At 43.1% G+C, this 11,835-nt stretch overlaps 1 protein-coding gene across 1 annotated transcript; it reads left to right on the plus strand.

Annotated features, from left to right (window-relative positions):
- The first annotated feature begins 155 nt into the window (after positions 1-155).
- TUG1 (taurine up-regulated 1) lies at positions 156-10,332 on the plus strand. The gene is made up of 4 exons (XM_054694683.1): positions 156-254; positions 656-3,018; positions 4,071-4,784; positions 6,229-10,332. The coding sequence occupies exons 1-2, from the start codon at positions 156-158 to the stop codon at positions 1,118-1,120; spliced, it is 564 nt and encodes a 187-aa protein (XP_054550658.1). The 3' UTR covers positions 1,121-3,018; positions 4,071-4,784; positions 6,229-10,332.
- The last annotated feature ends 1,503 nt before the right edge of the window (positions 10,333-11,835 follow it).

Below are 11,835 nucleotides of genomic sequence, written 5' to 3' on the forward strand. Positions count from 1 at the left end.
CCTCCTCGCGGAGACGAGTTAGTCCCAGCGTTCAAGGCCCAGCTGGAGGGCAGTGGCGAGCGCACCCCCCGGCCGGGCGTTGCCCAGCGCTCGCCGCTGCCTTTGTCCCTCCCCACAGAATTGGAACCCAACAACCGCAGCGCGCTCTTGGAACCATGTGCTGCCGCCGCCGCCTCCGCCGCCGCCGCCGCCGCGAAACCAGCAGCCTGCGCGCCGTGCAGGATGAGATGAGGACAGGACTCAGCACCACGAAAGTCAGCGTCTAGGGCTTCACCGCTGCTACTCCCGCAGCCACCGCCACCACCGCTTTGTCTCCCGCACGCAACCCGGGCCGCCTCGCGCACTCCCCGACGCCCCAAGCCCCCGAGGCCTCCGCGGCGCTTTCGGCCAATCGCGGAGCCGCAGTTCCTCCCGCCCCCGCCCTGATGCGACGGCTCCTGATTGGTGGCGCGGGGGTGGTCGCGTGACCGGATCTTGCTTAGCCGGACCCGCCCCTGTCACGTGAGCGCGCGCGCCTCTCTTCCTGCTTTCCTGACCCTCTCCGCCATTTAAAGAAACAGTACCGGGGGCGGGCCGAGCGACGCAGCCGGGACGGTAGCTGCGGCGCGGACCGGAGGAGCCATCTTGTCTCGTCGCCGGGGAGTCAGGCCCCTAACTCGAAGAAGCCCTGGCGCGCCCTCCCCCCCTCCCGGGTCTGGTAGGGCGAAGGAGCGGGCGCGCGGTCGATCGAGCGATCGGTTGGCGGCTCTTTCTCCTGCTCTGGCATCCAGCTCTTGGGGCGCAGGCCCGGCCGCCGCGGCGCGCGCCCGGTGGCCGTTGGCGCTCGCGCCGCGTCTTTCTTCTCGTACGCAGAACTCGGGCGGCGGCCTATGCGTTTGCGATTCGACGAGGAGTCGTCCGGGTGGTCGGCGGCGGCGGGCAGCTGCTCCGCCCCGCTCCCGGGGAGGCGGCGGCGGCGGGATTTGGCGCGGCCGGGGAGGCGGGGGTGGCCGCGGCCGGCCTGGAGGCCTGGCGCCACCCTTCGGGGCCTGCTAGGACCCAGTTGGGGGGGCAAGAAGGAGCCGGGGGATGGTTGGTGGTGGGCTTTCTGCTTTGCCTTTTCCTTCTCATGCCGCCTTAGTGAGGGGCGGGAGCTCTGGCGGCAGCTCCGGGGTGGGGAGACAAGCTCCGGAGTCGGAAGAGCTGGGTTTGCTTCCGGGCCTAGCCACCAGCTGGCCGAGTGACCTTAAGCAAGTCACTCTGTAATTTGTCTGCGCCTCAGTTTCCTCCTCTGCCCGTCGATGTTTGTGGGATTGAAAGCGCTTTGTAAACTGTAAAGCGCCCAGTGTACGTAAGGGATGGTATTGTTTGTTTGTTTTAAGTTGTAAGAAAACCTGGCAGTTGCCCATTCCTTGGATTTTTGAACCTGGAAACCTTGGAGTTGGATATCCCCCAAACTCCCTGAAGTTGTATGCAGATGCTAGTGGAAATATGCATCTTAGGGGAGTGAGGATCCATCGCCAGCAAGTTTTCTCAAGGGGCTGTCACCCAGAAAAGTTAAGAACCACAAGTCCTTTATGCCACAGGGAGGAAACTGAGGCCTACATGTCCTTTGGGACCCTTCACAACCAATTTGACGCCCCCATGTGAATCCCTGAGATATGTGAGCTGTTTCTATGCATAATGAATATTCTGGGTAACAACACTCCACTGCTTGGCTTCTATTCTGAGTCCTTTGCTTTCACCATGGGGTGCCTGAAGGTTGGCTGATGCATATGGCATAGTGGCACCTATTCTAAAAAGCAGCTAAAACTAGGAGTGGATGTGTTTTCTAGTACCAAGAAACCGTTTTAATCTTTGGCCCGACAACTGTTTTCTGCTGCTTATACTGGTGCCTGACGACCTTCTGACTTTCACTGACCATTTCCCACCACCATAGTTGCCATCCGTTACTTGCTCCTACTTTATGTCCCTATTCTGGATGGTTGATAGTGAACAGGCTATTTTATTTTATTTTAATGGTGCTGCCAAGTCCAGTTAGTTAATGGTGCAGATGACTTTTAGCAAGCCAGCTCACTCAGACTGAACCAGTTGGGGAATTCCTGAAGCTATTTGGGTGTTTGTATTAATTGAAGGTTAACATTCTCTGAAAAGTTTTGTTAGAACTTCTGCTGAACCTCAAAATCAGTAGATTTGGAAGTGTTAAAAAGCTTGACTTTTTCCTGGCCTGCCTTGTATTCTAATTGCTTGCAAAAGTGTTACTAAGATGGCCAAAGCGCCACTTTTTGCTTCTTTGTTGTCACCCGCTTTTATCAAATTCTAGGCCATCATCCAGCAAACACTATAAAAATGTTTGAACACTTGGAGTTCAAACATTTGCATTTTGTGGAGTGGTGCTTACCAGTGGTACAGCTCTAAACACGTGAACACAAACACATTTAAGTGTATTTCGTCTGGTTAGGTGTGAGCCAGTTCTGCTATTTCATACAAATGTCTGAAAAATCAATTGACTGTTCCTTTTACCTAAAGGGCAGAGACAAAAGACCTCACTTCCAGAAAAATGACTGTTTGGGAGGAATATGTGTTGGTCATTTAGCTCTTTTGTAATTTTATCTGGATGTACCTCAAAGAATCGTAAGACTGATAAGATGCTTTCCTCATGAGAAAGGAGGAGAAAAAACAACTGGAACTCAAAGCTTGAAATTCTGTGAAAAAACATGAGATGTCCAGGATAGGAGGTTTCTCTACAGTGCTCTGCACTCCCTGAAGCAGACAGTTCTCAATGTAGCCAGAGGGTGGATTCCAGATTTTCAAGAACTGGACCTGGCACCTGGAAGAATTTATCAGGATGTGGCAGAAACTCTGGCACTGGATATTTTTATTTCTGAATTTTGGATCTGTCGACCTTGCTTTGAGAAAAGAGACGACGACTGAGCAAGCACTGCCACCAACAATGACTGTTACTGGGAATTAGGAAACCTGAGTTTCTGCCACACCCTTGGTGTAAACAGGACGACACTCCATCCAAAGTGAACTACGGTACTTGTCGTTTTCCATAATGCCTTACTCTACCATCTCTGTGCTTTTTTTTTTTTTTTTAATTTATTTATTTATACAAGAATCGGGGTATAGGCCAGATGTGCGGGAGGGTGAGAGGATTCAAGATCTCTATACTTCTATTCATGATCTCTTCTTAACCCAGAATGCCTTGCTGTCAGAACTCTGGTTTCCTCACTATCCAACTCAGATGCCTTTACCCAGAAATGGTCTTTTTTTTAAATTGAGTGCTCGCGTTTGTCCTGTATCTTGTATTCAATACATATAATATCAAAGGTATTTAATATATATAATACTTTGCAAAATACTTACTTGCATGCATTTGCTCTTTTTCCTAAAAGCCAGTCCCTTGAAAGCAGGGGCCTGGTCTTTGTCCACACCTGCTACCACTTGGTGAAGAACTTGATAGAAATTTAGAGAGCAGGAATAAACTCTGTTTTCACCTAATTACTCTTAGTGAGAAGTCAAGTCACTCAATGTGGGCCATGTGTCCTCCTTTTTTTCACATTTTCTTATTTTTTAATTGTAAATTTAAAAACAGTAAGGGAGCCCTAAAACAAAGAGAAACCAATATGTTACATGCAGATGGGTACAAGGACCAGGGCCAGGATACCTTATTATCTACCACTCAGTATATAATCTTGTTAAAGTGAAAATTAAGGGCAGCTTTTAAAAGGATGAAAATTTAAGGGAAGCACTTATATCACCTGTGAAGCCATTTTCTCCCCCACCACTCATTGCCCAGCAGTCTGAATACAGTCAAATTACTCCCCAAAGTATGTGTTCCTGTTTGTTACTTGCCTGAGACAGCTTATTCTCAAGAGTCAGGAAACAGTGTTTGCAGAGAACTGTCTGCTCTTGCCATTACTGATTGTTAATCATAAGACATTTTCCTCCCCATCTATCACCTGTCAGCTTCTAAACCAGGCTTGTAATACCTGTCAGGCAGCTAATGTGCTGCTAGCAGACCTACCTGTGTTAAGGGTCTTCTGTTTGTAACTCCGTGCATTTGTTACTTATTTTGTCTCTTCCAGTCCTGTGCCTCCTGATTGCTGAGTGTTCACCTGGATATCCTGACAACCTTCCTTGTGTTGTTCCATCAGTCTACACATCGGGTACCTGGATTTTTGCCCTTGGTGATTCCTACCACCTTACTACTGAAGAAGACACCATTCCAGTGGACCACTGTGACTCAAGAGGCTTTTTAGCCATCATGATGTGGCCTTCACCTCGACTCCTGTCCTGTTCTACCCATATTCAGCACCGCCCTTTATAGTGAAGTCAAACTCAAGCCAAATAGTTGAAGCTGTTTTATTACAACAACGGCCCAGTTTGTTCCATGAGTGTGCATTTCATTTTTAAGTTAAAGTCTTCAGAGACACGTAAATTTGGACCAGGGGACTTTTAGTTGTCAACACTGAAGAATGGCAACATCTTTTTGAAAGAATCATTGGGCCACACCCCGCACTCTCAAATGATCAAAGCTCATGAAGTATCTAGGATCCCATCAAGGTTACTGGACCCTGTTTTTCCATTTCATATTTGCAGTAGCCTACTGAATGAGAAAGCAGATAATCTGACCATTGGGATTAAGACAATGGCACAGTGAACTCTAGCATCTTCATTGGGATTACTCAGGAACCAGAACTTTTCACACATGTGAGAAATTCTACCAAGGAATCCCTTTACCTAACAGCATCTCACAAAACTCCAATCAGATTCCAGAAAAGACCTCTTGATATATCCAGGTAGAACCCATATGGTAATCCCTTATGTTTATATAGCACTTTACAGTTTCAAGCACTTTTTACATGCATTAATCTCAATTACGAAATTATAATCCCTTTTTGTAAATAAGGAAATGGAAATCTAAAAGGTTATCCAAGGTAACACAGCTATAAAGTGGTAGAGACCAGGCCTTCTGACTCCCAGTCCAGTATTCTCTTTAGAATTAACCTCTACTTTACCTACAGTGTTAAAAACATCTGGAGATTGGGAACCCCAGAAAAGTTTCAACTTCCTGATCTGTTGTCCTCAGTCAGACAAGATGTCATAAATGTGATAGCTGCACCTAGACCAGAATTCCGTGGCAGCACCCCTAAGGTTTAAGGACTGTCTCCACGGTGATAGATTACCTAGTCTACAAGACAATTGTTTATCTAATTAGACTACCCAGCATGAAATAAACCTGCTTTTGGAGCTTTCATCTGTCTTTATGGAGTTCCAGAGATGGCCTAATTGGTGAAATATATATGGTCCTTTATACCCACACTAATATTTACTCAAAATGAGCCATATACCTAGAGTAGTATTGTTTTTATGTATGGATGGATATATGAGATACACATATTGTGCAGGAACTTCTGTAGATCAGTAAGTTGGTAAAATATGTGTGCCCTCATAATGCAGTGTAATACGTTGAAGAATCTCAGAAGGCTTGTAACAAAGAGCCTCATTGAGCTCCTTAGTCCAGTATGTGCTAAGTTTTAATCAAGCACAGAATATTTGTTTTGCAACATTCTTTTTAATGGAATGGGGAGACTGCTTTAGAGCAGTATAGCCAGTGCTTCACAATTGCCAGCAGATTACCATAGAGATCCAAGAATAAGCATCTTTGAAACCCCCTTTTACCTTTTCATTAACTGCTTAAATTAGTATGTCTTCATCATTAAGAAACCTGAATTTTAACCATTATTTTCTGTCAAAAGAACCTCTAGAAGACTTGGGGGGAAATGGGGGAAAGTTAATTCTGCCACCAAATTGGATGAGTTCTGTGACATTTATCAATGTACTACTTTCTGTCCCTAGAATTGAAATGTCAACCTATTGTAGTTCAAGGGCATTGATTCTTAGGTGTGGGAGGAGGAGGATGGAGGAAAAGGAAAAAGGGTAGAGGAGATACTTATTAAAACTTGAGCTTCGCTTGAAGTCATCCAACTGTGGGCCTATTGGAATGATAATTTATGAAGAAATGAGTGCATTTTGCAGCTATATGCTAAATGCAAAAACCCCAAGGCTGTTATCACTTAAACCTATGGCCTTGTTCTGTGATAGTCATTGCAAGAAGTGCAATTTCAACTCTCCATTTTGTAATGTGGTCCACTTTAGAGAAGGATTAATAGAACACCTTGGCTTACCATAGGCTTTATTCACACAGTTGCTGGTTTCTATGATCTATTTTTTGTATTTCAGCATTTTGTGAACAACTTACTCTTAGATCATTGGTTTTCCAAAGGCTTTGTGGCCATGAAGCCCACTGAATGAAAACCATGTGGATGCCCAGAGTAAAAATGAAGCTGCTCTGGATGAAGCAGGAGTGGGGGGCCTGAAACCCATCACAAGCATCTATCTTTACCGCCGTGGTGAGACCTCAGGAGACTTCTTACAACATTCACAATTCTTCAGAGAACAGTTTGAAAACTACTGCCATTGCAAACAATATTTTGATCTGAATGACATTCTCATCTGTACCTCTACCTAACATGGTAAACATTCTTAGGAATACTTACTGTGTATAAATTCAGAAGATTGCAAGAAAATGATCATATTTTTGCACCCCCACCCCCCGAGTAGTTACATGGACTGAAAGTGGTGTCAAATGGACATAGATTAACAGCTTTCTACAAAGATGGACTTCCAGTGATTCCTGGGATTGGACATACCCAGAGAACAGTTCATACACTGACAACCGCTCCTTAGTCAGCTTCCCTCACACACTTCAGATACTATCGTGGTACTTGAAATACATGACTTCTAAGTCTCAATCCTCCTTGGTACCTGAATCACCAGGTGGTGAAGCTAATGCCTCATTGAGGCCATATTAGATCAACTTGAACATTGGACAGCTCATCCTCGGCCATGGTACCGTACTTCATGTGCAAGGGATAACCATTATGAAAGAATTCAAAATACTGGCGACATTACTTAAAAGAGTACCTGGTTGTCATCTGTTTCTCAAAATATAAGTCACTATGACTCAGCCAGTGGCAGTTGCACTGACCCTTGGTTTCTATTCAGTTTAGCTGCTGCTTCCAAGTAAATGAGTGAATAACCTTTTATTAAAAAATCTTCATCACTGACGTATCTGCCTATTCTGCTTCAAAATTATATATACTCAGCTCTAACTACACATAACACTGGATCCAGAAAAGACAAGCTTTGAACATCCATTCTTGTGTATGTGACTTAAAATGCGGCAATTAGAAATTTTTCATCTAGCCCATCAGAAGGTGTCCTTTTAAGATGGGTCTTTTGATGTCTGGTACCAGTGACTGTCGGGGCTAGGTATTTAGATGTAAGCCCTTTGACCAGGCCGTGATAGCTTCCTTGCTGAACATCTCAAATTGCATTATCCTTTACCTTTTCGCTGGAAATGTACACTGACTTGGAAAAAAATCTACAACGCCTACAGCTAAGGATTTTATCAGACTCAAGCTTCATACTGCTGCTTCCTAATGTCACAAGATCACAGCCCTTTGTTCTTGCAGATGTTTTCATGGCGTTTGATCCATCTCAAAACTTTTATACTGATTCAGAGTGGCTGACTTCATTCCTTGCCATAAGATACTTTCAGGCATTAAGACAACTTACCTGTTTCTACAGGAAGGATTTGAATTCCCAGACCAGATCATATTAAACAAGTAAACTTTGATGCATGTCATGAGAAAAATCACATTCCTTCTCAGTCCACTTACGGGCCAGCTTTCCTCAACTAGTATAATGAATGCACTGGTTAAATGTTAGGAATGGTTTCTTTCTGTCTCATCCTTTAAATGAATCGTGATTACATGACTCAGTCTACAAATCGTCAAACAACGCCTAAGTGTGGTTACACTGTCCACTCTCAACAAATGAAAATAAGATCTGGATAACTAGTCTCCTTACATATACAACTATTATTTGTAAAGAAGAAATCATCTACAAACTGTTTCTCTGCTACCTTCAAATAGCAGCTCAATGTTTTCTCTCCCGTACTTTCCAGAAAAACTGATCAATACCACCAGTCATTCTCTTTAATCCTGTCAAAATGAGGGGCTTATGGTGAGGATGATCTGATAGAGTCTAATGTATGCTGTATATAGAATTGATGGTTTAATTAAAAAGGAAAAAAAATGCCTACAACTCAAACCTGACATCTGACCTACTATCTCCATGCCTCAGAACTCATCTAAGTCTCTCAGCACCATTCAACCAATCTGAGACCATAACACTATAAGATGATTCTCAGATGAACTGAGTTACAGAGGATGAAGACTTGATTACCAAAGAAAGTAGGGCTAACCTTGATGAACCTGGCGCTCCCAACCCTATGGCTCCCAGGTGTAGCATAGGCTTCTAAACACAACCTCAGTTCAGTATTGAGGATATAATATAGACTTCTCCCAAGCTGAAAGTTTTGGGGCAGAGCAGGAAGTTGGAAGCTACTGCACTTGATTGGCCCTTTAAGATCAGAATAAACCCTATGGATTAACCCTGGATTAATCAGGGTACAAACTTGTTTACAGAGCTTCGATATTAATCTGCCTGTTCTTCCAGATCATATCCTGATTATTGGTATGGCTGGCCCTGCTGAAGGAACCCTACTTGCCTCTACCTGACTCTGCTCTTGCCTGCCTTTTTTTTCTTGGCATGTTGCTGCAATCAGACTGACTTTGCCTTGAGAAGACTACAACATACCCAGTTCCACCAAGGACTTTTGAACAGAGACAGCCTGCATTTCACCGTACCAGGACTTAATGTTCACAAAAGAAAGGATCATGCTGTACATTTCTTGACCAGCAGCACATCCCTCCTCCCTTTTTAAGTGCAGAATAAGCCTCTATGCCTATATATGATCATTTTCAGCTCTGGAACTCTTGTCTAGCAGAACTAAAGGAGTATAGCCGATCAAAAGCACTGTATGTTCCTCTCTTGCAATAACAAAGCAATGAATCTGAAATGTACCACTTTGACTTGACAAAGGACTTGAAGGAACACTAAGTTTTCCATTAAGCTTAAATTTACCACTGACATGAATAGCCTCACAGAACTGTTTGCCATTGGGAGGCTCTTGTCCTTCACATCAGCAAGATAGTTGGGCTCGCAGACTCATGACCACTGAGTTTACTTATATAAAATCATTGTAACATCCAAAGTATACTACTGGGCATGATTTTTCCATTCAAATGGATTACAAACTTCCTGAGGACAGGACAAACTTAGTTCTCATGATGTTTTTCCAAAAACTTTTATTGTCAAGGAAGTAATGCCAGCTGTTACCATTCATCTTTATGAGCAGAGATTAAACCTTTTTTTTTTAAATATCTGGTCTCATTGACATCAGTTTTTGATGTCTCTCTCTTTGTAACAACTTCCTGATGCTTCCCAGAGCCACCTCCTTACTTTCAGGCCACATTTGTCAGACTCTCTGACCCCAACCTTAGACTTCATGGATGAGCTTGTAATTCAAACCTGATCAGTCTGCATAGTCCATCTCCTTGACCATAATGACTGGTTCAGGAATGGTCATGTGATTCAGATTGCTCCAGTGACACTCAACTGTGGAGTTATACTGAACTGTGGAGGAGATGCTCAGAGCTCTGTTTACTGAGGTTATTTTGTAGGATTAAAAAACTCAAACCAACAGGGCCGCCATGTCAAACAAGCCTGTGAAAGAATGAAGCCAGTGCAGAGGAAAGCAGAGCCAAATGATGGAGAGACTTGAGTCTTGATGGCAATGTTTGTGCCCCTGGATCCAACCGTGCCTGAAGCTAAATACCCCCTGGACTTTTCAGTTATGTGAACCAATAAATGCCCTTTTTTGCTTAAGTTACTCTGAGTTGGGTTTCTATTGCTTGAAATTGAGTCCTCAATAATATAGTATCTACCAGTATTGAAACTTGGAAGATCCAAGAATTTAGTAAGCTAGAAGTAATGGCTACCCTGAAATAATTTTCCAAACTGAAAGGCAAAAGAAACTAACAATGTTTAAGATGCTACAGAAGCATAAAAAATGCTTTCATGGTAGAAAAACTAAACATCAGTAAAGGGTTAATTAACACAAGGCTCATCCATAAAAGAAAATCTATTGACATGAATGAAGTACAGTTATTGTGTGTGGACATGGAAAAATGGCTATGATATCTTAAACGAAACAATAGAAAAGTATATAGTATGAACTCATTTCAAAATTTGTGCTTATAATGCATAGAAAAGTATTGACTTTCAACAGACTTTCAACTTTATACGTTCCTGTATTTGAATATTTTTACACTACCCATTACTTTAAACTTTATTTTAAAGGAATTATTAAAATTCAGTGCTTAATGGTTTACCTTGACAAGCTGCTTGTCATTGAGCCTGTTTTGTTAAATGTAAAATATCTACCTTTATATTAGTGAATTTAGATTAATATGTTCAACGTCCATTCAAACGATCAGATTTTGCACTTTGAGATTTTCAGAACTCTAATTATTCAGTAATTTTTTGAGCACATTTCTTTAAATGCATGATTGTATTTGGTTATCAGAACTTCATAGTTTGTTACTATTCTAGTTCCCAGTGTTAACCTACCTCTACTCCATAGTTCACCGTACATAAAAAGAAAGTCACATTTTCTTTGAAATCCTTGAATTTTCTGATCTCACTGCAATCAAGGTCAACAATGCCTTTTTTTATTGATAAATCCACTACATATATCCTGGCTGCTACCCGTTGTAGTTTCCTCCCATCAGTTAAATATAGGCTTAGTAGATCATCTATTGAGTTTTGCCTTCCCCAAATCATTTCCCTTTCCTTTAGTGGTAGATCCCTACTCTTCTGTGGTAATGCTACTCCATCCCATTCTGTGGTTTTACTGGAAATAGTTCAGTATTCTGGCCTTGTGATCAAGCTTGTCCAATCAAAATTCCCCTCCAGGGGGCCTCCCTGGTGGTGCAGGGGTTAAAGACAGAGCTATCAAGCCATCACCAGCTACTGCAGCACGAGTTGGATCCCTGGCTGGCCAGGGAGCTAACCCACATGGCACAGCAGACCTCTCCTGCATCACCTGCTGCTCTCCTCAGCACTGTATTTCAGTAAATCTGCCTGTTCTGCTCCCCACGCTGATGAATCCTCTCACCCTTCCTCACCTCTGGTTTATACCCCAGTTCTTGTATGCATAAATAAATCTTTAAAAAAAAAAAATCCCCCTCCAGGCCTTTTGCATCCTAGGAGAGGTAACACAAAATTGAAGGCAAAATTTGGATAATCAGGTAGCTGTTGATCATAGGACAATTTGAAGTGATTAAGATCAAGATCATTGAGGCAGACTGGTTACTTGGATTACATTGGATAATTTAGTGAGAACAAGCTCAGACCCGAAGAAACTATTGCAGGTTTCAAATAAATCCAGGGCCTTACTGTGCAGCATGAATGAGTCCCTTAGTGCTTCTCCCTTACCCTAGACATTCCTGTTAGTTATAAGATCCTCTTGGTGTGTCATGTAAATAAACCTAAAAACTACTTCCACTCTGTTTCCCTCATTCAAGGGAGCAGTAAGTGTTGCTAGGACTGTTGTGATGCCTTCTAATGGTGTCACTCCCTCCACTGTTAGCCAGCTACAGTCCATTTTCTGCAGAGGTGCTGGAATAGTTTTTGATACGCAGATCTGATTTTGTCACTCCCCGGCCTGAAACCTTTCAATAGTTCTCCCACTATTTCAGAGATTTTATCTTTCTGAGTCTGTTATCTTGCTTTTCAAGCCTCATCTTTTACCATTTCAAAGAGGAATAGTTCAATGTTGTATATTGGGGTTTCCTGCGATATTTCACTTGAAAATTA

The sequence above is a fragment of the Talpa occidentalis genome, unplaced genomic scaffold (genome assembly GCF_014898055.3).
Source record: "Talpa occidentalis isolate TD23 unplaced genomic scaffold, MPIMG_talOcc4v2.1 talOcc4.14, whole genome shotgun sequence".
NCBI classification, from domain to species: Eukaryota; Metazoa; Chordata; class Mammalia; order Eulipotyphla; family Talpidae; genus Talpa; species Talpa occidentalis.

Excerpts from the sequence above, each read along its gene's own strand:
- TUG1 (XM_054694683.1), top strand. The coding sequence starts at position 156 with ATGTGCTGCCGCCGCCGCCTCCGCCGCCGCCGCCGCCGCGAAACCAGC. Across the intron at positions 255-655 it reads CAGGACTCAGCACCACGAAA|CTCGAAGAAGCCCTGGCGCG; the intron begins GTCAGCGTCTAG and ends TCAGGCCCCTAA.